Source organism: Elephantulus edwardii, unplaced genomic scaffold (genome assembly GCF_000299155.1).
Source record: "Elephantulus edwardii isolate Elephantulus edwardi_28Jun2011 unplaced genomic scaffold, EleEdw1.0 scaffold00040, whole genome shotgun sequence".
NCBI classification, from domain to species: Eukaryota; Metazoa; Chordata; class Mammalia; order Macroscelidea; family Macroscelididae; genus Elephantulus; species Elephantulus edwardii.
In genome coordinates this window covers 9,955,669-9,980,071 of record NW_006399790.1, presented here as the reverse complement: position 1 = coordinate 9,980,071, position 24,403 = coordinate 9,955,669, and the positions used below count along the sequence as shown (strand labels likewise).

The 24,403-nt window shown below is 37.8% G+C and overlaps 1 protein-coding gene across 2 annotated transcripts in view; it reads right to left on the bottom strand.

Moving 5' to 3' along the window:
• Nucleotides 1-24,403, bottom strand: part of SMARCA1 (SWI/SNF related, matrix associated, actin dependent regulator of chromatin, subfamily a, member 1) — an 87,749-nt gene that overhangs the window by 11,924 nt on the left and 51,422 nt on the right. For both annotated transcript variants that reach the window (XM_006885048.1, XM_006885049.1), the window contains 6 exons: nt 20,970-21,080; nt 20,626-20,739; nt 14,242-14,364; nt 10,855-10,987; nt 6,133-6,251; nt 5,801-6,013 (listed from right to left, as the gene is read on the bottom strand). In XM_006885048.1, the coding sequence (XP_006885110.1) occupies nt 5,801-6,013; nt 6,133-6,251; nt 10,855-10,987; nt 14,242-14,364; nt 20,626-20,739; nt 20,970-21,080 (813 nt within the window). The remainder of the gene's footprint in view (nt 1-5,800; nt 6,014-6,132; nt 6,252-10,854; nt 10,988-14,241; nt 14,365-20,625; nt 20,740-20,969; nt 21,081-24,403) is intronic.

Genomic DNA, 24,403 nt, shown 5'->3' with positions numbered 1-24,403 from the left:
ATGCATCTGAGAGCCGGACAATGACTAAGGATGACAGGAGAATTACTAATGCCTTTGGAATGTGGTGTTGGAGAAGAGTGCTGAATATCTCATGGACTGCCAAAATAACAAACAGATATGTCTTGGAGAAGGTACAGTCAGAGTACTCCTTGGAAGCAAAGGTGACAAAGCTTCATCTCCCATACTTCTGGCATTTTGCTAGCAGAGACTATTCCTTAGAGAGGGGCATCATGCTTGGAAAGGTGGAAGGTCATTGAAAGAGAGGAAGACCTTCAACAAGATAGACTGAGTGACTTCAGCAATGGGCTCAAGTGTGTCAGAGATGGTGAGGACGGCACAGGATAGGACAGGGCTCAGATCTGTTGTTCGTAGGGTCACTATGAGTCATACTCGACTTGACATCTAACGACAACATTCAATCTGTATTTTGAGCAAATAATTTGAAAAGTTGAGCTCTATTAAGAAGACTGTGGATTAAAATCAGAGGAAGAATCATCAAACAATCTATGATACACAGATACCACAGCCTTGTTTGCTCAAAATGTAGAGGATTTACAGATTTTCTGTAGAAGATCAAATACTACAGCCTTCACCATGAGCCTACACCTACAACACCATGAGCCTACACCTACAACACCATGAGACTACACCTTCAACACAATGGGACTACAGCCTTCACCATGTCAACATCAAGAAAACAAAAATCCTCACCAATAAACAAATAGACATCATAAAATGGAGAAAAGATTGGATTTGTCCAAGGTTTAATTTTTCCTTGATCCACAATCAACACCCACAGAAGCAGCCGTCAAAAAAAAAAAAATCAAAAGATATATTGCACCGGGCAAATAATGATGTCAAGGAACACTTGAGAAGTTTAAAGGGCAAGAATGCCCCTGACCCAAGGCATAGTATTTTCACATGGTGCCTTTGAACTGTAGTGCTGACGACAAGTATTATATATACCAGGACTGTCCAAATAGCAAATCTGACTTGGAAGAAGTGGAATGGGAATCCTCTTTAGAAGCAAGGATGGTGGGACTTCATCTCCCAGACATTCATAATGTTATCTAGGGGTGGAGACACTGGACATTGGAAAAGATGTTATGCTCAGAAATTAAAGAAGACCCTCAACAAGATGTGACTGCAACAATGGTGCTTAAACACAGCAGAAATTGTAAGGAAGGCAGAGAATCAGGGTTTATTGTGTTATGCATAGGGTCATTATTAGCACTGATTTGAAGGCTCTTAAAAAAACAACAAGGGAGCTTTGATGGTGCAGTCCATAGAGAGTTGTACTGCTAACATAAAGGTAACTAGTTCAAATTCACCAGCAGCAACTCAGGAGAAAAAGTCAATTTCCTCCTATGTAACTTACAGCCTGGGAAAACTAAGTGAAGCATCAGCTATGAGTTGGCTCCAACTCCAGGGCAAAGAGTTTGGGGTTTTTGGTTTATGAGAAGTCTCTAGGAAAGAAAAGAAGCTCTGAGCAAGATTCTAGTTTTATAATTAATTACCATGAAACTCTAATATTAAAATATATACATATTTTTAAATCTATTACCTATACTCTATACTTGCACAGATTTTTTTCTTTTTTTTTCTTGAATAATGAGTCCTGATGTGGCATCAGGATTGAAGGAAAAGTCATCAAAAACCTGCGTTAAACAAATGACACAACTTTGCTTGCTGAAATTGAGGAGGACCTGAAACATTTTCTGCAGAAGGTCAAGGACTGTAGTCTGCAATAGGGATTGAAGCTCAACATCAAGAAGACAAAGATTCTCACCACTGGGCCAAATGGCAGCACCATGACAGATGGAGAGGAGATTAAGATTGTAAACAATTTCAGCTTGATCAGCTCCACAATCAACACTCTTGGTATCAGCAGTCAGGAAATCAAGAGGTAAATAAACTGAACTAGGGATGTCTGCTGTTAAGGACCTCTCAAAAGTGCTAAAGAGTAGTGAGTCAGTCTAGGGACTAAGGTGTGCCTGATTCAACTATGATCTTTGCAATTACTTGCTATGCATCAGAGAGCTTGACACATGACTAAGGATGACAGAAGAATCGAAGGAATACTGACATATCACAGACCTCTAAGAGAACAAATAGGAGAGGGTTAAACCAAGATTTCCCTTGGAGGTAAGGCTTTTAAAGCTCTGTCTCACATATGTAGGGCACATGACCAGGAGGGATCAGTCCCTGGAGCAGGACATCATATTTAGTTGGAGGGACAGTGTAGGAGAGGAAGAACCCAGATGAGATGGATTGAAACAGTAACTACAGCAATGTGGGTTGGTGTGTCAGCAACAGTGAGATTGGTTCAGTGAGACAGGGTAGGATTCAAAGAGTAGGGTCATTGTGAGTTGTGGGTGACTCGATGGCACACAACAATACTCTACATCCAGAAATATAGGCAAAATTACCCATTAACTGGGAGGGAAATCCAAAGTGAATAAAAAAGGCAAATGAAGAAACAAAAACACTTTCAATTAAAATACTGAAATACAAAATCAACTATAATATATGGTTTTAAACATTCCTTCTTTAAAAATCATAAATTCCACTTTGCAGACGCTAATTAAGATCAGAGGTGTCTCTGTTTCTAACAGACAAAATAAATTACAATTAGCCTTAGATTAAACCACACACACACACACACACACGACATACATAGTTTATATCTGCTCTTTGGAAAATATGCATTAGAGATTTAAATTGAATCTTCTGGTAAAAACAAAGAGCTGCTATAGAAAGAAAGATGGTGGAAAACAAATTCTTTGGGAGGGTATTTAGAGACATCTAGTGGTTGTTCATAAAGCACACCCATTTTTGTAGAAAAGACAGTTGAAGATTTTCCTTGCAGTTTTGAATCTTGTTCGTTTCCAGCGCTTTAGTATAATAATTATGGAAACTGAAAATGGCATTAAACTCTCCATGTTTTCAAAAACAATTAGGAAACTATCACTGAAACAAAATTTAAAATTCAATTAATGTTGCATCACATAAATGTATAATGTGAAACTCAGTTCACTAACATGCAGGGAAGCCATCTTTTAATTTACAAACTAATGCTACTGCTCTAAATTATAGTATTACGTGCACAGATGCCCATATGGCTGAACATTTTCAATGCATAGCTTCTAAGAAGAGTTCTTTGCTAACAAGAGCCACTGAGCTAAAAGGCATCTTAAAAGGCTAACAATTCACTGTCAGAGATAGTAAAAAAAAGAGAATCTCACTGCTTAAGGCTAAGAGAACAAGGTATTCTGCATCCTTTCTCAATAATCTATTTCAATGATGCATATAACTCTGTCAAACTGTTTTTCCTTACATTTAACTTCAATCCATATGCTACAGATTAAGTTTTGTTTCTGTTCATTCTTTTCCTCATCCTTCCTATTCTTTTGTACAACTACAGGACTTTACACCTCCTCCCTGGTCAACAATCATGCTGATTGACCCAAGTGCCCCAGTTCCTTTTGGATCCCAGTTCAATCCAAAATGTTAGCTAGCGCTTTCAACATTATGTAATTGATAAACTCGATGGACACAGTCTAATGTTTATAATCCAAATATGTTAAACTTGTATTAACATTTTAACAAAGATATGATCTTCTAATGCATCTACGATATTAATGCCTTTAGCATAGCAACTCATTTTTTTTTGCCTTTTAATTAAACTTGTACTGAAAATATAGTCAAATAAAATACTCAGTGTTGTTTTATTTCTTTAAAATGGACTGCAAGTAGTATTTAAGAATCTACACAGACTGCCAGGAGAACAAACAGGTTCGTCCTAGAAAGGGATGAAGCCAGGCTGCTCCTTGGAGGCAAGGATTCTGAGGCTTCATCTGACATACTTTGGGCATACTGCAAGGAGGGACCAGTCCTTGAAGAGGGACATCATGCCTGGGAGGGTGGAGGAACGAAGAGAGGCAGACCATTGATGAGATGGATTGATACAGTGACTTGGGTAATGGGTGTAGGTGTGTGTCAGGGACAGTCAAGTTGGCACTGGATAGAGCAGGGTTCAAGGTTGCTGTACATAAGGTTGCTATGAGCCACAAGCGACTCGTCGCCACATAACAGCCTGCTGCACAATGGGAGAAGACTGGGCCATTTCTTCCTGTGCAATTTACTGCCTCTCAAAACCTGCTAGAAGGTCAGCTATGAGTCAGTTCCGACTCAATAGCACACAACAACAAAAGTATTTAAGAAAAAGGTATCCGATTTAATAACTAACCACAAAACCATTATTTAAATCATTAAGCTTTTATTACTTTTCATTTTTAGACTGCATAAATCTGTTTTTTTGTATTAATGACCCTGGCTCACAAAAGACTGACCAGTCAAAATTAAAAACGCATTGCAATTATTTCAATAGCAGGAGATAACACTACTAGGTAACACTAGAATTTAAGAGGAGCACAGTTCATATTAGAAAGTAATTAAGTAAATTGTTGGAGGCGAAAATAAAATGGCTCTTCTGCTAAATTATTCTCCTCTGAATATTTTTTTAAAAGATTCAACACAGGCAACAATTTCTTTCTAATTAAAAATAAATGGCTTACGTCAGTCAAACAGTCTCATGCACTACCTGCCTGATCACAATGGAAAAAATGTACCTTTACAGTGGATAACTCTGATGCTCACAGTTATCCTATGATCAAACTTAGCATCCCCAGTGAGTGTCCCAACCCAACATAATGTACCTAACGTGTCACAATGAATACCCAGCATCACCAATGGAGCAGTCTTTATAAATACATCTGGCCTGAACCTAACACCAAATAAAAAAAATGAAGGACACAGTTCAAGATAGCTGGCCTGAAAACATCAAAAAATTCACTGTTACAAAAAAGAAAACCTAACAGACGGGAAAAAATTCCTGATTAAAAAAGAGACGAAAGCTCTGGTGGCCTACTGAATAAGGAGCTGTGCTGCCAACCCAAAGGCACGTGGTTCAAATCCACCTTCTGCTCCCTGGGAGAAAGATAGGCAATCTCTTCTCTTCCTGCATGGTTTCCAGCCTTGGAAAACTTGCTACATAGTCAGTTACGAGTCAGTTACAACTTGACAGCAATGAGTTTGAGTTTAAAAGGACATAACTACTCAATTTTTAAAAATAAAGCAGCTTTAGTTTGGGAACAACTGAAAATGTTTACATATGAACTATATACGAAATAACATATAGAATCAGAGTTAATATTTTTAGGTGAGCAGTGGTATTAGAGTTACGAAGGAGAACATCCACAATTGTGAGGAAATACATGCTGAAGTACTGTAGATAGCTTGTTCAAAAATAGACCTATATTTATTATTATAGTCTATAAATGTTATCTATTTAATGCATAATATGATTCTATGTGCATATGATGGGTACCACTGAGTCAATTCGGGCTCATGGTGACCTTCTATGGCAAATTAGAACTGGTTTTCTCAGGCTGTAATCTTTACAGAGGGAGTTAACAAAGTCTCTTCTTCCACAGAGTGGATGGTTGGTTCGAACTGGTGACTTTACAGTTAGAAGTCAAGTGATAAACCACTTCACCCTCAGGGTTCTCGCTTTCTCTTTCTCCACCCACCCTCCACAAATACGTGCATGTGTGTGTACGTGTGCGTGCACGCACACACGCACAAGCCCAAACAGGAACAGAAGAGGAAACAGATAGAAAGCATAAGTGGCAAAATGTTAACAATAGGAGAATCCAGGTATGGTGTTTGTCATATCATTCATTCAACTTTTCTTAGGTTTACAATTCTTTTAAAAAAATTGGAGGAAATGAATACATACCATTGCAGTTCTAGACTTGATAAACCAGTCAAATCTAAACTGGGGAGCATTTCTCACACACTGTCGTAATTCTTCGTACACGTTTTCTCTATCAAAGCCCATTTTGTGTAACATGCAAATCAAGAATCGATCTTCCTCCTCAGTATAGTTTTTTCCTTTGCTGGTTCCATATTGAATACGTAACTGATGAAATGGAGCCTTGTATCTTGCAATCTGTGTATTTAAATCAGATAGTGCTTTTAACAGAATGGGCAATAAGAGTAACTCAAAGTCAACTACTGTAACAATTTAGACAACCGTAGTAATTATGTGACAATTATGAAATACTGTACTTTTGCATCCAGGGCTTTCTTGATACTAATCCTTCGTTGAATTCTTGCTTCTCCACGTTCAATCTGAGCCATAATTTTCTCAATGTCTTGTAGTTCATTGCAGCGTTCCCAAAATACAGCTGAAAAACAGTTAATTCAAATTATCAGCTTCTCAGTCTAATGAATCCAACAAAGTTTAAGGATAAATAACAAAGCAAAGATTCAGATTCAATTGTGTGTATATATATCATAGTCAATTATTAAAAAGCCCTAAATTTTCATTTTAAAAATAAGACTTTAGCAAAGTTTTCATTTAATGCTATCGACTCAATTCAGTTCATTGCTATTCAGCTGGAACAAACTCAGAGGCTGTAAATCATATGGGAAGAGGAAGCTCATTTTTCCCCCACAGAGCAGCTGGTGGATTTGAACAACATATAGAATGTTTGTTGTTGTTGTGTATCATTGACCCAAAAATCGACTCATAGCTGGTCCTCCAGCAGGTTTTCAAAGGCAGTTAATTTGTAAGGGAGGAGAATGTCCATCCTTCTCCCACAGAGCAGCTGGTGAATCCAAACTACAGCTTCCGATTACGCAGCACAGTTTCTTACCACTAAGCCACCAGGGCTCTCGGTGAAAGCCCACTGTAGGGTCACCCATGGGTCAGTTCCGACTTGATGGCACACAACAACAACAGAGAATGTTTAATTATCTATCCAAAATGATTAGGACTTCCAAAGCTATTACAGGTATTGATGTAAAGTGTGCTTTTCTTCTATATAAACATGATACAGAAATGGCCCAAACAGAAAGAGAAACGAGACAGAGAGTAGCATCATATAAACATAGAGAATACATCTTCTAGTCAAACAAAAGCAAAAATAAAACTTCTGCCATTCAAAACCTGCCTATGAAACAACAATTTAAACAAGAAATCAACACTTTGCTTTTTGGAACCACATGCTAATCTTACAGTATTTCCAATGTCCTAGGTGTGTTTTTAAACTTACTTGACTTAGCCTTTTCTCTTAAATACACACACTCACAGCTTCAACAGGACTTGAAATTAGAGACAAATGTTGTCATTATGTGCCATGAGTTGACTATGATTCAAAGCAACCCTACGAACAATGACTCTGAACCCTGCCCTATTCTGAGCCAATCTCATTGTCTCCGACACACCAGACCCCATTGCCACAGCCAGTCTATCTCATCCAGGGTCTTCCTGTCCTGTGCTGTCCCTCCACCCTTCCAAGCATGATGCCCTTCTCTAATGACTGGGCCCTCCTGGCAACATGCCCAAAGAATGGAGACAGAGCTTCAAAATCCCAGCCTCCAAGGAGCAACCTCATTTCACCCTCCTCAGGAAAGGTGTGTTCTCTTGGAAGTCCATGGTATATGTTCAATCCTCCTCCCCAGCAGCACAATGCAAAGGCATTGATACAGAAGAATATTTAAAAGTTTCCAGCCAGCTAACTAACTTTTACAAATGAGCCAAATAATCTGTTTGCATTAATATGAAACAACTTGTCATTTCAGTGAAGGTCTTTTAATGACATACTCTACCTTGCCAAATTTTTCATTTTTAAAGCCTACCAAGACATTTATGCTGGCAGCTGCTGATTTTTACAAGAACTTGTGTTCATTTATTAGTCTACTTAATCATTTAACACATGAGGTGCTTGCTATGTATAAAGTACTTCACACTCACAAAGAGCTACTTGGTACATGTTTCTTCAACTACTACAACGTATCGCATAAAACCATTTCCATGTGGCAGACAGCAATTTAACTGTCCTGAGCCAGTCATGACATCTGGCCTACTGTCCACTCTGAGGGCACATCTGATGAGAAATGTTTTTTAATGCCCCATTTCCCCCCCTTCCGGTTTTTTTTTAAATAATTTTAATGAACATTTACAGAGAACTTGGATTTCCATTCATTCATTGCTGCACTTCTCTGCCTGCCCAGCCCTCTGCCCCCACCCCCCACCCCCAGTTCGCTCCTCTCTTTCAAAACTAAAAGAAAGACTCCCTCACTGGTACACAATCCCCCCACACCCTCCCACCACCCCAAGTACATTCCACTATGCAACCTTAATTGTGGACTCTTTTGTCCCCCCTTTTGTTCCTGATAATTTTACGCATACTCATTCTATTCACCTTTCTACCCTCTAAGTAAATTCCACTTCAGAAAATTTCTCCACACATATCCTTGTAAACGCTATTAAATGGTTGGCTGCTAAAATGGCTCAGCCCCAAATGTACTCAACTTGTATTACTGAGCTTACATATTGGTCATTGTGACGTTGACATATTGGAACCAATTCGTAGCTGACCCTCCAGTGGGTCTTTAGAGACAGTAAATCACATGAGTGGACACTGCTCATCTTTCTCGCACAGAGCAGCTGGTGGGCTTGAAATGCCTCCTTTGGAGTGGCAGTGCAACTTCTTACCACTAAACCACCAGAGCTTCCTTAAGTATTAGTTGTATTATGCAAATATATAGTGAAAGGAAATTATCAACTTGACCTTATATTAAATGAAAGACTGAATACATGCATACTCTAAAGTCATTTATTATAACTAGAAGACAGTTTCAAATTACAACATTTTTTTAGTAAGTCTCCACATATTCTCTAATTAAAGTTGGACTTTCTCAAGCACTAGCGTTCTAGATAAGTTAAAAGTTATTCCTGGTCAGCTGACATTGGGGTGGGGGTAAGACTGAGAAAAACTGGATAAATTCTGTTTACTGCATTGAAGCCGATGAGGGAGAGAACAGTTTAAAATTAATATATTTCAGGGCATTATGATTATCATAAGAGTCCGGAATGAGGGTTGCAGAGTGGAGTATACTTGGGGTGGGAGTGGGGATGTGCGAGGTGGGGGGGGGATTGTGTACCAATGAAGGAGTTTTTCTTTTGCTTTTCAAGGAGAGGAGCGAATGTGGGGTAGGGGGTGGGGGTGAGTGGGTAGGGAGAAAAGTGCAACAATGAATGAATGGAATTCCAAAATCTCTGCAGATGTTCATTGAAATTAATAATAATAACAAAAAAGTTATTCCTGGTCAACACAAATTTATCATTTCTTTTTCAGTACTGTAATGTTTCTTTCAACTCTATTCTTCATTGGAGAAAAACACAGAATTTCAGTCATTACATTAAACAAACTAGGAGCACGTGTGACAGCACCAGTCTATTTTTTTTAAAAAGTTATCTTAAGTAATATTTAATAGAGCATATTTGCCATAGTTAATTATTTTCCAGTTAGTGTTTGCATGTGCCCCCTAATACTGATTCTTCCAGCACCAGTCTATTTTACAACATTGTCTTTGATGGCCTAGTCCAGAGTGAGTTGCACCCAAAGGTAGTGATGCCTCTCCGGTGCCTTAAATGCACTAGCAGGTGAGCTCCTCTCATACAATTTACACCTTTGGAAACCCATTGGGGGATCAGTTATGAATCAGTTCCGACTGGATAGTGATGAACTGAGCAGAAAATGATATATGCTGTGACATGAGAATTAATATTTCCATATATTTCATCAACTAATTCTAGGGACTTAGTGATAAGAAGTTGTACTGGCAATCCAAATGTATATGGTTCAAATCCACCAGCTGCTCCGTGGGAGAAAGATGGGTAATCTCCTGAGAGATTTAGTGCCTCATAAAACCCACTGGAGGATAGCTTTGGGTCAGTTCTGACTCGACAGCACACAACAACAATAACCTAATTCTAGTCAATAACATGATGGAGCTAAATGAAGCAATGAGACGGTTTTGAGACCACTGGGCCTTTAAAAAATTCATTGAATTTATAGATTTTATATGTATTCCAATTTGTCCCAAGTTAATGGAACCCATATGACCTCTCTAGAATAGAATGAAAGCCTAAAGATGTTTAGGCATCTAAAAGGACCAGACAGGAATTCTCTGATTCAAAAACAATCTAGAAAGACACCAATGTAAACCACAGAATACGTAGTCCAAGAACTGGATGAGAAGAGGGCCAACTAAGTCTGACAATAAATTTTTCAAAGCTCACCCAATAGCCACTCTTACTTTAGCTATAGTTGATGCAATTAGCAAACTACCAGAGACTTTAGAAGTTAGCACAACCTGACCAATTTTATATCTTGAAAAATACAAGTAAATTTTATACACTCACTTAAATTTTACTCAGAAATTTAAAACTAAATTGGCTACACTGCATTGAAAAATAAGGAACTCATGCAATATTATTCAAAATGGGTGACCCTGGAGGACATTATGCTGAGTGAAATATCTCAGTCACAAAAGGACAAATACTGCATGGTGTCACTGTTGTAAAATGGGACTGACATCAGAGTTGGGGTAAGACTGAGGAAAACTGGATAAATGATGTATACTGCATTGAAACAGGTGAGGGAGAGAATAATTTAAAAGTGATATATGATAGGGTATTACGGTTATGACAAGAGTCCAGAATTAAGGTTGCATAGTGGAGTGTACTTGGGGCGGTGGGAGAGGTGCAGGGGGATTGTATACCAAAGAAGGAATGTTTCTTTTGCTTTTCAAAGAGAGGGGAGAACTGGTGGGGAGGGGGGAGGGCTGGGCAGGGAGAAAAGTGCAACAATGAATGAATGGAAATACAACCTGTGTAAATGTTCATTAAAATTAATAAAATGAAATAAAAAACTAAATTGGCACTAAAGAAATGAATAAGGTTAAAATAAAACATCATGTTTTAAAATGCATACAAACCTGAATACTCCATCACCTCCTCCGGAGATTTGCCCTCTACTTCTCGAGCTATATTATCAATGTCATCTCTCCCGTACTTCTCATTAGCCTTAATAAACTGGTTAAAATCTCGCTTAGTCCAGTTTGTGAATCCCTGTGAACAAATTAAGTATCATCAATAGAAGTTAAACAAAAACATCCAATTATTGTTCTTATTCTGGTGATATACTATATAACCTGTTTTAAAAACTTAAAATGTCTCTTCTTGTAAAAATCTTAGATTTCTTATGTTGGAGTCAACTGTTGACTGAGAGTTAATATAGAAATAACTGCTTTTCTATTAGGAGAAGAATGTCTTCTTTCCAAGCACTAAGAACTGACTTATAATTCCATGATACTGTGGTTTATAATTTCATGTTTTATAGATGCCTACTACATTAAAATAAGAATGTTAATACAAGTGCTTAAGTCCTTATATATCTTACTTCTAGATGCTTTTTAGGTGAACTAGAAAAACAAAACCACTTAGGAATACTTAAAAGGAGTTGTTTTTTTTTTAAATTACATCTCTATTTATAATTTTAAACTACTGTGACTAAATAACTTCTATTAAAAATTGGATTCCTAAATTGAAATTCTATGAACAGAATAGGCCCACTCTATTTCTTTACCAAAAGACAAACGTGATTAGACAAAAAGTGTTTTCCTTAAAACCCTTCAATGGAAGTAACAGCAAGTCTATGAATCCACAAGAATGTGCTATCCATTCTCATGTATGAAACCACATAAAATGAGAAACTCCAGAAACTGCAAAAGGCAGTCTCTGGCTTCTTGTAGTTCATCAAAATTTCAGATAACCCACTTTTGTTTCTTTTTATTGCTGTGGTATTTCAAGAGATTGTTTGGTGTAGTGAAGAAAGATTATTTTAAATTATATTTCATTCTAGAATTATGAGGGAAAACAACAGAAAATATTTTACTTCTAATGACAAACTAATTTCTTGGCTAAGGCTTCATACTCACAGTATCCTCTCCCTTCACAATATATTACAAGTAAGCAGCATTTGAAGACTAGAACTTTTTTCTGTGGAAATGAGTTTTGAAAATAAAACATAAATATTTAAATGTGTTATTTTATTCCTTACTAAGTCCTAATCTTCAGCCAACTTTAGTTATACTACAAATTAAACTTTTTGACTTCCAGGCATTTGGCTGAAAAAACTGTAAGTGTAATTTTGAAAATTTCATTCAACAAACTATATAACAAAGAAAAGACCTATATAATAAATAACATACTAATACAAAAACTACATTTAAATAGTTAATGTGGAACATATCATCATACTATGTGCTTTTTGCACACGGCTCAAAAAATGTGTTGAATACGTAAATCTTGCCAGCAACTTTTTATGCTAAAGTATCACACAGAATACATAATTTATTATAATGTAAGGGTCTTTCATGCTGAATCTTATCTTCTGCAGTTTATTTTGGAATGATGGTCCTCATAAACCTCCTTGAAACAATGTAAGGGCATTAATATTTTGTTCAAATAGAAACATTATCTGTTTTAGTGGGGGCCCCTGTTGTGGAAATGTACCATTGTTATACTGTTGTAATGGATTGGGATAGACTCATAGCTGACCCACCAGTGGCTTTTCAGAGCAATAAATATTACAGGAGGAGACAGATTGCCCATCTTTCTCCCAACGAGCAGCTAGTGGATTCAAACCACTTGCCTTTGGGTTGGCAGCACAACTCTTTACCACTAAGCTAAATATAGGCCCCTAAGTTAGGCAAATAGCTTCTACTTAAGCTAATTTAGAGACTGACAGTTTGAGCCCAGAAGACAGGTCAGGCAATTGGTTTCTACTAAGATTGCAGTGAAGAAAACCTTATACAGCTGTTCCACCCTCTAACACGAGGAGTCACTATGAACCTGAAATGGCTTGATGACAATGACTTAATTATACCATAATCACCTTTAAAAAGTTTCAGTAATCTTTCATAGTTGCATTACCATTCTTTCCATGAAATAATAAATAACATTTTAAGAACTACTAAATTATTCTCAAAGTAAAACTGTTGGCTACAACTTAAAGAGAGAATTTGAATAAATGAATAAAGACAATTTTAAATTTTAAATTTCCAAGAATATGTAACTACTGTCTACCAAGATTCAAATGTATACTGGCCAGATAGTAAAAATACATTAAAAAAAGTTTATTCTATAAAAGGCTTTTATAAAAGAGATTTAAACATGTGTTTGCAAACAGCCCTCATTTCATTGGAGCACCAAATCAGATTACTAGGCTTATAAAATGAAAACTAACTTTCCAGGTAAAAAGTGTTGAATTGGCAAATGCTAATGGTAGCCAGGGTGCTCCACGGAGACAAGGAATAGTGAAACTTCATCTCCTGCATTTGGGGTATGTTGTCAAGAGAGACCAGTCCTTAAAAAAAGGACATCAAGCTTGGAAACGTCAGTGAAAGAAAGGAAGACCTTAAACAAGACTGACATAGTGACTGTAACAATGGGCTGGAATATATAAAAAATGATGTGGAGGGCACAGGATTGGTCAAGGTTTAAATCCATTGTTAACAGAGTAACTATGAGTCATAGTCAGTTCAACCGCTCCTAACGACGACAATGGTAAATATGTACCTATATACACACATATATAGTTATTTACCACAGTAGAAAAAAAATGTTTAAAGGTTAAATGCCATCTGTATTTTCTCTTTTCTATTTCAATCACTTGCTATGCATCTGAGATCTGGACAATGAACTAGGAAGACTAAGAAGAATCGATGCCTTTGAGTTGTGATGTTGGAGAACAGTACTGAGTGTTCAATGGACTACCAAAAGAACAAAGAGGTATGTCTTAAAGAAAGTGCAGCCAGAAGGAACTCTTGTGGCCTAGTGGCAGAGAAGATGCACTGCAATCCCGAAGGCACACAGTTCAAATTCACCAGATGCTCTGCTGGAGAAGGCGGGGCAATCTCCTCCTGTGCCAGTTGGATCCAATTCGATAGTACACAACAAGGGGTGGGGGTGGGGGGCGGAATTTAAAAAAAGAAAAGAAAGTGCAGCCAGAATGCTCCTTAGCAGCAAGAATGGCAAAGCTTCATCCCACATACTTTGGGTATGTTGTTAGGAGGGGCCCTTCCTTAAGAAGGCTATCATGCTTGGAAAGGTGGAGAGTCAGAGAAAGAAAGGGAGATCCTCATGAGACAGACAAATCAATGACTGCAACAATGGGCTCAACTGTGATTGTGAGGAAGGCACAGGATAGGACAGGGTTCAGATCTGTTTGAAAGGTTGCTATGAGCTGTACAGTCAACTCAATGACACCTAACAACAACAGTGGTTAGCCAGAAGTACTTCAGGCAGTTAAAATGGTTTACTTGGGTGAGAAGTTTGTCCTTTTCATCAGTCTCTTCTGCTGTGAGAGGTTCAGCCCCATCAATCTTTTTTTGTTCCTCTCTTTGAGCCATCACTGGATTTGGAATGTCAAGATTCTTTGGAACCTATAAATCAATAGGAGAGTTATTAATGAATTAAAATTCTTTTTCACATATTAAAGTTTTAAAATTCATTATTAAATTCAAATTCTTTTTCAAATATTAAAAGTTTTAAAATTCTTTATGTATGCATACACGCATACATATCAATCTTCAGAATTAGATATTTACAACCATAAAATCAATGTCATACCAGAGTAACACATGGTCCTTACTGTATTTCTATTACCATGATTACTGCCACAACAAACTCCGTTCTTAAAAACTGTACAGAATACTGGAGAACTAAAATACATAATAAATGCTACATTGTTGTCTAGATTTTGGTTATAATATAGAACAATGTGTTATTTCTACAATGATGTAATATTCGGTAACAACTGAATAATAAATACCATTATTCCCAGCACCAATGCTATATAACAATTTTCAATCCTACCATAAGCAAAAAGTTTGGGAGTTACAATTTTTTTTTTATTTAATGGAAAATGTGTTTGCTTTCACTCAAATCACAATTGTAAAAATAATTAAATATCTAAAAACACCAATTACCATATGAACTATGATATTAGAGATCACAGCAGAAGGTCTTACTTAGGAGAAAAATGCATAACAAAATTAAACAGCTTCAAAATGACCACGTTTAAAAGTCTGAAAGAGACTAGTGGAACCCTTGAGACTATGACTCCTAGTCACCCTTCGAACCTGGAACAAGATTCACCTCCATGGGCAACTTTCAGCCAACCAAATGGACAGGCCTTTAAAATTAATACTACCACCAGAAAGGCATTCACTCCCTAGAGTAAATATATAAAGGGGTTTCGTGGGTGTTTATTTATTTTTTTTAAAGGCAGCATTTGTGGAGGGATAAAGCTCTCAAAGCAGGAAGGGGTAGGAGAGAAGGATGAATGGAAATAAGAATCACAAGCAAGAAATCCAAAGTGTGTGGCTACAGTGTTGACTGAAACAGTGGGCTTGAGGTACAGAAAGAACAGCCAGAAAGTAGTATTTCTATGTGTCTTGTAAATTCTAAAAAAAAAAGAATATGTACAGGGAGGATCAAAGCGAATGTGAAGAGAATGTAGAGGCGACTCAAGATGGAAGTGACAAAAGGAAAAGGCCGAAAGGGGACTGCTTCTCCCTCTACTGCCATCAATACTACAGTCTGAGTGTCCATCAACTTCTTTTGCCCCACTATTTCCACAGCCTCATAATCCATTTCCCTGGATAAATGCCTCCCATTCTCTGCATAGCAACCAGAACGAATGGAAATCTAATACTCTAAGGTGCATGATAGTGAGCAAATGACTCAACCTCTCTGTGCCTCAGTGCTCTCGTCTTTAAAATGTGAAGTCTGTCACTCCAGACTGTTAGGAGGAGGAGGAGTTAACATTTACAAAGAACTTAACAAGTAAGGACTAAATAAGTAGCTTCTATTATTATCATCATTGTTTCACCACCCACGCACTCCTCTGCTTTAAACACATGTCAATGCTTTTTCTTTGCTCTAAATATAAAATCCAACCTCACTAACATGACCTAGAAAGGCATAAGGGTCCTTCAGTGGTGTGAATCATTTGCATCCAACCACAATGTTGACAGCACAAGAAAGAAAGGCCTGGTGATCTGCCTCCATAAAGAGTCCAGATCTCCTGCTGTTTAATCTGTTCTAACTCTAAGCTACCCTGCTGTAGCACAAAGTAGAGCCGCCGATAGGATTTCTGAGACTGTACATCTCTGTAAAAGCATACCGTCTCATCCCCCCACCCCAATGGAACAGTTGGTGGGTTTGAACTAGTGACCTGTGGATAGCAGCTCAACACTCCATTATGTATCTAGGGCCCCTTCTGTAATGACTGCAGCCAAGAAAACCCTATGGGGTAGTTTGACTCTGTTAACAGATGGGTTGTCATGAGTCAGAATCAACTTGACAGCTATGGGTTTGTTTTGTTTTTTAATAAAGGTTCTACATATCTGGCTCTTCCCACTCACTTCAATGTTCTTCTCCAGCACCCACGGCTTCCTTTCCATTCCTGAAGAGGCCATCCTCCTCTTTGTATCAATGTCTCTATACATTTGGTTCCTAACTGCCTGAGTTTTTCTCTCTGAGCCTTCATTTGGTTGAGTCCTACTTAACTCTGTGCCCTCAGCTCAAATGACAGTTAATGAGGGAAACATCTCTGATCTGCCAGTCAGCCATGACATTCATGTTAGACGCCCTCAGAGCATCCTTTGTAAGTAACCTCACAAATCATGGAATACACTGGGCTGTTTCATGTCCGTCTCTTGCATTAAATCGCCACAAGGGGAGAGATCATAGCCTGTCTTACCCACTACAATATCTCTAGTTTTGGCACAGAACATGGCACAAAGGTGGATATTGTTAAGTGCTGTCAAGTACAGCTTGTAGCAGCCCTGTGAACAACAGATCTGAATCCTGTCCATCCTCATCATCTCAGATTTACCTGAACACACTGTTACCCTGTGCCAACCCACCTCCCTGAGGGTCTTCTTCTCTTTTGCTGACCCTCTACCTTAGCATGATATCCCTTTCCAAGGAATAGCCTCTTTCTAACAACCTGTCCAAAGTATATGAGACAAAGCTTTGTCATCTTTGCCTCCAAGGAGCATTCTGGTTGCACTTTCTCCAAGACCTATCTATTTGTTCTTTTGGCAGTCCATGGGATATTCAATACTCTTCTCCAACACCATAACTCAAAGGCATCAATCGGTCTTCCGTCATCCTTATTCACTGTCCAACTGTGAGACACAGGAAAAGGGATTTAAAAAGCTATGGCTTTAATCAAGCACACCTTAGTCTTCAAACCGACATCATTGCTCCTCAGTAATATGTACAGGACTCTGACTGTAGATTTTGTCAATGCAAAATGGCTCCTAATCTCTTGACTGCTGGTGCCAAGAACACTGATTGTAGGATCTAAATAAGATGAAATCATTGTCAATGTCAATCTTTTCTCCCTCTATCATGATGTCATCTATGTGCCCGGTGGTGAAACGATCCATGTAGTCGTTGATCTTCTGCACCGAGTGCTTCCAGTCCTCCTCACTTTTAGGAGACAAGGATGTGTCTTCTCCATAACACAGGTTGTTGGTGAATCTTCCTCTGATCCTGATGCTGCATTCTTCTTCATCACATCCAGCTTCTCAAATAATTTGCTCACCACAGAGAGAATAGGTATGGAGAAAGGATACAACTCTGATGCACACCTTTCTCAATTTTAAACCACATTGTGTTTCCTTCCTCTCTTTGCACAACAGCCTCCTGGTCTAGGGATAGGTTTTGCATGAGCACAATTAAGTGCTCTGGAATCCCCATTCTTCTCAATGTCAACCATAACTTGTTATGATCCACACAGTCAAACATGTTTGTATAGTGAATAAAGCATAAACAGACATTCTTCTGGTATTCTTTACTTTCAGCCAGGATCCGTCTGACATCAGCAATGATAGCCCTGGTGCCACAGCCTCTTCTAAACTCAGCATGAACTTCTGGAGTTCTGTCAGTGTACCGCCATAATTTTTTGTCTTTCTTTTTTTTTTTGTTTGTACAGCCAATTTTTATGACTGTTATGATTTACAGCCATTTTTGCATGGCACGGAGGAGTAAAGAGGTCTTTAGCACAAGAGTTCTCCTTCTTCTCATTCTCCCTCTCCTGGTTCCTTTCTCAGAAACAAAAAATAGAAAACAGTAGCTAGAATTCCAACCATCTTCCATCGCCTCCGTTCATCCCTTTCTTCTATCTTCTGCCTTCTGCTTCTTCCTATCACCCTTCACAGGTGCCCCCCTTTGGTTACCACCTCTTCAGAGGTTTCCTCTTCCCAGTTGGCCACCACCCAACCAGTCATTGTAGTTGTCACCTCTAACCACAAACTGCTTCTAATAAAAGGCAGTGTGTACATTAAAACCAGAGCTGTGGCCAGGCTGTGGTGAGCACTGTAATTACCACAGGCACACAATCTCTATCTCTAGCAAGAGAACAGAAACTGTTATATCATCAGAGGTGATTTTTTATTGCTGCTACTTGAATCCCAGTTGGCCTACTTCCCAAATGACATGTCACACCACTGTAAAAACAGGCAGTTTATTTGGGGCTGCAGGAAAAGGCAGGGTTCTATCACATGCAGAACGAGTCCAGATGAGTGGAAAGAGTATAGCATTGAAATATTGAGAACCTTGGTTCAAGATCAGCACCCATGACAATCTTTTGAACTATGTGGCCCTGAATAAATCATTGAACTTGTCTGAACTTCAGTTTCCTCACTTATTATATGGAGGTGGTAATAACACCTACCCTACCTGAATTGTTAGGAATCTGTTAGAGGTATGCGTGAATGAAAGGATTTTGCAAATTATAAAACGTTCTACCTATTTGATTTATTACTACCTGAGGTCAAATATTTTGATTAATTCTCCTTTCAAATCTCACAAAAATCAATAAAAGGAACAGAAAGAATAATCTTAAAATTACTGCAAAGCTTAATACTATAGATTTGCTCACTTCATGAAATCTTATTAACTACTTTATTATTCATTTTATCATTTTTATTTCGTGGTTTGAATCTATAACTTATCTATTTCTTCTGGTACAGCACTGCTTTCACTTTCTTTAAAGCTAGTTTTATGCTTGGTCTGAAGGTTCAACTAAGACTATATTACTTCACTGTAACTTCCTCAGAAGGAATTTTATCCAGTTCTGTTTTTTAAAACACATTCAAATTTAGTCACAGTTCCCTAACTAGATGATAGTTAACCTCACATTTCCTGTTCTTATTCATATGTGTGTTTTTTTTCCTTAAGGAGGAAGCAAGGCTTTTGCTGTTTCAAGCAGTAGGGCTCCCACTCTGGACAGGCAGAAGAAACACTCTGGAGAGCCACTCTAGTTAAAAAATACAAATGAATTACACACCTACCTTATATATGTGAAGCTTTTCCAAGCATTTCATAGCTACTAAATAAAATGGCAACAAATCATATGCCTTTCTAACTGTGATAGCCATCCACAAAATAAATTTTAAACCATTTTACAACTTCCAATTCAGATAATGCACAGAGTCACAAGTATGTTAATATTCTGATTATTTTTGTTTATATTACTGGTTAATATACCACTGCTCCTTTCTCTCCACTCACTGTTGTTGTTGTGTACCATCCAGTGAGAAAAGACCTACAGCTGATCCTCCAGCAGGTTTTCAGAGGCAATTAATCACATGGGAGGAGACTGCTCATCTTTCTCTTATGGAGCAACTGGTGGATTCTAACTCTCATACCTTTGAGTTGGCAGCACAATTCCTTTAGGGAACTCTGGTGGCCTAGGATAAAGAATTGCACTGCCAACCCGAAAGCACATGATTCAAATTCACCAACTACTCTGTGTGCCTCTGAAAACCCACTGGAGGGTCAGCTATGAGTCAGTTCTGACTTGAGGGTACATAACAACAACGAACCCCCCAGAACTCCCTCCCATTCACTCTAAAAGACAATTACAACACAGAACTCATGCAATATTATTCAAAATTGGTGACCCTGGAGGATATTATGCTGAGTGAAATCTCTCAGTCACAAAAGGATAAATACTGCATAGTGCCACTGTTGAATGTGACTGACATCAGGGTTGGGGTGAGACTGAGAAAAATTAGATAAACTATGTATATTGCATTGAAACATATGAGGGAGAGAATCATTTAAAAATTATATATGATTGGGTATTATGGAGTGTACTGGGAGGGGAGGGGGATTGTATACCAATTAAAGAATTTTTCTTTTTTCAAAGAGAAGAGTGAATTGGGGAGGGGAGATGTGGGCAGGGAGAAAAATGCAACAATGAATGAATGGAAATCCAAAGTCTCTGTAAACATTCATTAAAATTAATAATAAAAAAGGAAAAATGTTAAAAACAAGTTGTTTCTACCACATGTCACACATCCACTTGTAATTAAGCACATACATATTTTTCTTTCTGCATATACTCCGACCATTCAAGCATGAATAGTATCAAAATAAGATTTTTTTTAAATTTTTATTATTATTTTGAAATACTGGATAATTCTACAGTAATCACTTTCAGTGATATCCTATTCATAACTCAGCAGTTTTAATGCTCTACGTCTAGCTAAAAACCCCTCTTTGGTTTTAAAACCACCACTATTTTGATTTCCATTTAACTGAGACAGCTTCTAGTCAATGATTAACAGATAACATTAATTTAAGATCTTATTATCATATCTAAAATTTTTCTAAAGAATTACCTTATAACCGATTGTCTTCCGATAATAAAGAATCTCCTTCTCCAGCAGTTCAAACAAACGTGGTGGAAAAAACTGAAAATCCTGAACGTTTGGTTGTTTGGGAGGCCGTGGGGCCTGTGAGAACAAAATGCATTTTAATATATATATTTCCAGTACATAAAAAGTGAACATATTTCTACTTTATTATTTTATATTTGGAAAAGGAAATTGAAGGAAATCCATTTGGCCACGCCACTGCAAGCACTCTTCTGTATTTTCTGGCATGTACTTTGGCAATGACATACATGAAGCTGAATCACAGACCATGTTACAAGAGACTGAACACTGGCCTCACGCGCTTTTACCTTTGGGGTCTTGGGCTCACTGACACGTAGAGCCTCTCTAAAGTAGGCATCCACTGCATAGCTGGCTTTGCGTTCTCGCTTAGGCGGCTCGATCCATTCCACCATGCCAAGCTACACCCAAGAAACAAGAACAAGGCACTTAATTACTCCAGAGTGCCTTATAAAAGCAAAACATACAGATGTTTCAGAAAAGCAGAAAGACTAAAACACTCGTTGTTGTTGTTGTTGTTGTTTGTGTCATCAAGTCAGAATCCACTTTATCATCCCGTGGGTTTTCAGAGGCAGTTAATCACATGGGAGGAGACTGCATCATTCTCCCATGGAGCAGCTGTGTCCAGAATGGTCTGTTGTGGTGTGGTTGTAATGTGTCATCGAGTCACCTGTGATCCACAACGACCCCTATGTACAGGAGCTCTGAAGCCTACCCTGTCCTGCACCAGTCTTACTGACTCTGACACACCTACCCCCATTGCCTCAGTAACTGTATCAATCCATCTCATCTGGGGTCTTCCTCTCCTGCACTGTTCCTCCATCCTTCCGAGCATGATGTCTTTCTCCAAGGAAATGATTTTACAGACTCAGAAAACCCAAGGGGAAGGTCTCCTCTGTCCTACAGGTCTGTCCTGACTCAGAATCCACTTGATAACACACAACACCATAAAGAAAAGAATAAAGCTGTTTGTTGCTCCATAAGAGCATATACCTAGTGTGAAGTTATAGGAAAGTAGATTCCTACCCAGTATTGTTGTTATGTGCCGTCTAGTCGCTTGTGACTCATAGTGACCCTATGTACAACAGCCCTAAACCCTGCTCTATCCTGTGCCAATCGCATTGCCTCTGACACACCCAACCCGACTACCCCAGTCACTGAATCAATCCACCTCATAGAGGGCCTTCCCCTCCTGCGCTGTCTCTCCACCCTCCCAAGCATGATGTCCCTCTCCAAGGACATCATGATGTCCCTCTCCATAAAATATTATCCTAAGAAGAGTAAGATTTCCAAAACTACAGTGTTCAAACAGAGTATGGATAACTAAACAGAAAGCTACTGATGACACTTTTATTTTAAGAAAGGTTAAAGTAAATGACATTTAAAGTATCTTCTTTTTTTTTCAAGTTTAATAAAATAAGTTTTATTTCTTCATCAATTACATTCTGAAGTACAGCATGGCTTCTACCTTGATTCAAATGAAAACCACTTTAGGCAATGCTTTATCCATCACAAGTGCAAATGGCAACATAACAGAAATCGTACAAGTCAACATAAAAAAGTGTAACAATGGTATAGAATTAAGTCTTTGAATTTTATGCTGAGCGCTGTGCTTTCACTATGTCCCAAAGATTTTTACTATTTTTAAATTTTTCTACAACTCACTGGTTTTTTAGTATATCCATATTTATTCTGAAGAATGGTCAGTGTACAGTCATATAGAATATATACAGAGGTGCTGTTATCTGGTTAAAATACAGACAAATATGAGTTAGGTCTAACTGGCTGTTAGTCTACAGCATTTAAATCCTTTATTCTGCAAGTATTTGCTTTATAAATGTCAAGGCTCTCACATCAGATATGTAGATTTTTATAACTGCTATGTTTTCTGGGTAGATTGGTTCTTTGTTATATAAAGTTCTTTGTTTTGATGAATTTTTACTTCAAGTCTATTTATAATTATATTGCTAAGAATATTAATACTGTTTTTTAGATTACTGTGGGGTTTTTTGTATTATTCCCTATCCCCACAATCCTTTGAGGATATTTTTACCCTTCTGCTCCAATGTCCCTCAGGGTATGCCATATTTTCATCCACATATTTATATAAGAATTTTGTTATTGTTATATTTGTGTGTGAGGTTGATGACTTCTTTGCTCCCATTTACTTTCAGGCTTTTTAAAAAAATTTCCTTTTATTAATTATTACTGTTTTTGGTATTGAGTCATTTTTCTTCATTTAGCTGATCTATTTACTTTGCGGGTAATACTAAGTATTATGAACTTAATGTCCTACATTTAAAACAATGCTATTTCTTAAAACTGCTTTTTTCTTCAGTGTGTAAAAATTCTGTATTAAACTAACCACAATTCCTTTTATTGCTCATTTCAACTTTGCATCCTAGATTTCCTATAATTTTGTTGTGATATGTATTCAAGTGACTATTCAACGCCACTGTCCTCAGTTGCTGGCTGTTGGTTTCCTTTCTGGAGGACTCTTCTTAATATTTTTGTTAGGTCAGGTCTGGTAGTTAGAAATTCCCTTAATTCCTGTTTATCTGGGAATATCTTCATTTTACCCTCAATTTTTTAAAAATTATTAAATGTTATTAGTTTTAATGAACATTTTACAGGGATTTTGGATTTTCATTCCTTCATTGCTGCACCATTCTCTCTACCCTCCTCCCCAGTTTGTTCTTCTTCCCCGCCATCCGAATGTCTGTTTTAATTGTCCAATTGCCACAGTGCTTGTCAAAGTCAGTTCTGATTAATCTCCTTTGTCGGTGTGTCCTTTGCCATTCCCTATCACTTCTCCCTGAGAGAGACTTCACCCTGATTCATAAGGAAAAGGGGATGGTGTATTCTCTTAGCTACTTCCTGCTGAAAAGGGACGCTGTGGGTTTCAGGGTGAAGATCTTCTCTCACTACTCTAAAGGGCCCCTTTGGCAGTAGGAAACACATAGACTATTATGGAGATTGATTTTGGAATTTAGATGCACTCTTATTGATTGTGCTTGGCCGTACATGTTCATATCCTTGAAGACAGTCTTGCTGGGTATAGTATCCTTGGCTGATAGTTAAATTCTTTCAAGATTCTGTATATGCCATCCCATTCCCTTCTTGCTTGCATAGTTTTAGAGGAGAAATCAGCACTTATTCTTAGTGGGATACCTTTATATTTGATATTTTGCTTTTTTTGAGCTGCTTTCAAAATTCTTTCTTTATCTTTAGTTTTGGAAAGCTTAATTATCATATGTCTTGGTGTTTTTCTCTTAAGATTGAACCAAGATGGGGTTCGTTGAGCTTCTTCAATTAAAATGTTGTCTTTCATGATATCTGGGAAGTTTTCTGCCATTATTTCTTCAAAATTTTTTTCTGGATTTCCTCTCATTCCTTCTGGAATTCCCATTATGCGTATATTGTTTCTCTTGATGGTGTCCTGCAAAACCATTATTTCCTGTTCAGCTTTCTTTGATTTTTCCAAATATTCTTCGAAACGTGTAACCTCAATTTTGTCTTCTATTTCACTAACTCTTTCTTCCATTGCCTCAACTCTACTTGCATGTTCTTCTATAGTGTTGTTTATTTCTGTTATTTTATCATAAAGCTCTGGACTTTCTGTTTCTCATGTAAGATTTCTACCTCTTTAATGAATTTTTCATTTTGTTCTTGTATTGTTTTCCTGAGTTCTTCTAAAAAGTTTCCCGTATTTTCCTTTATTTCA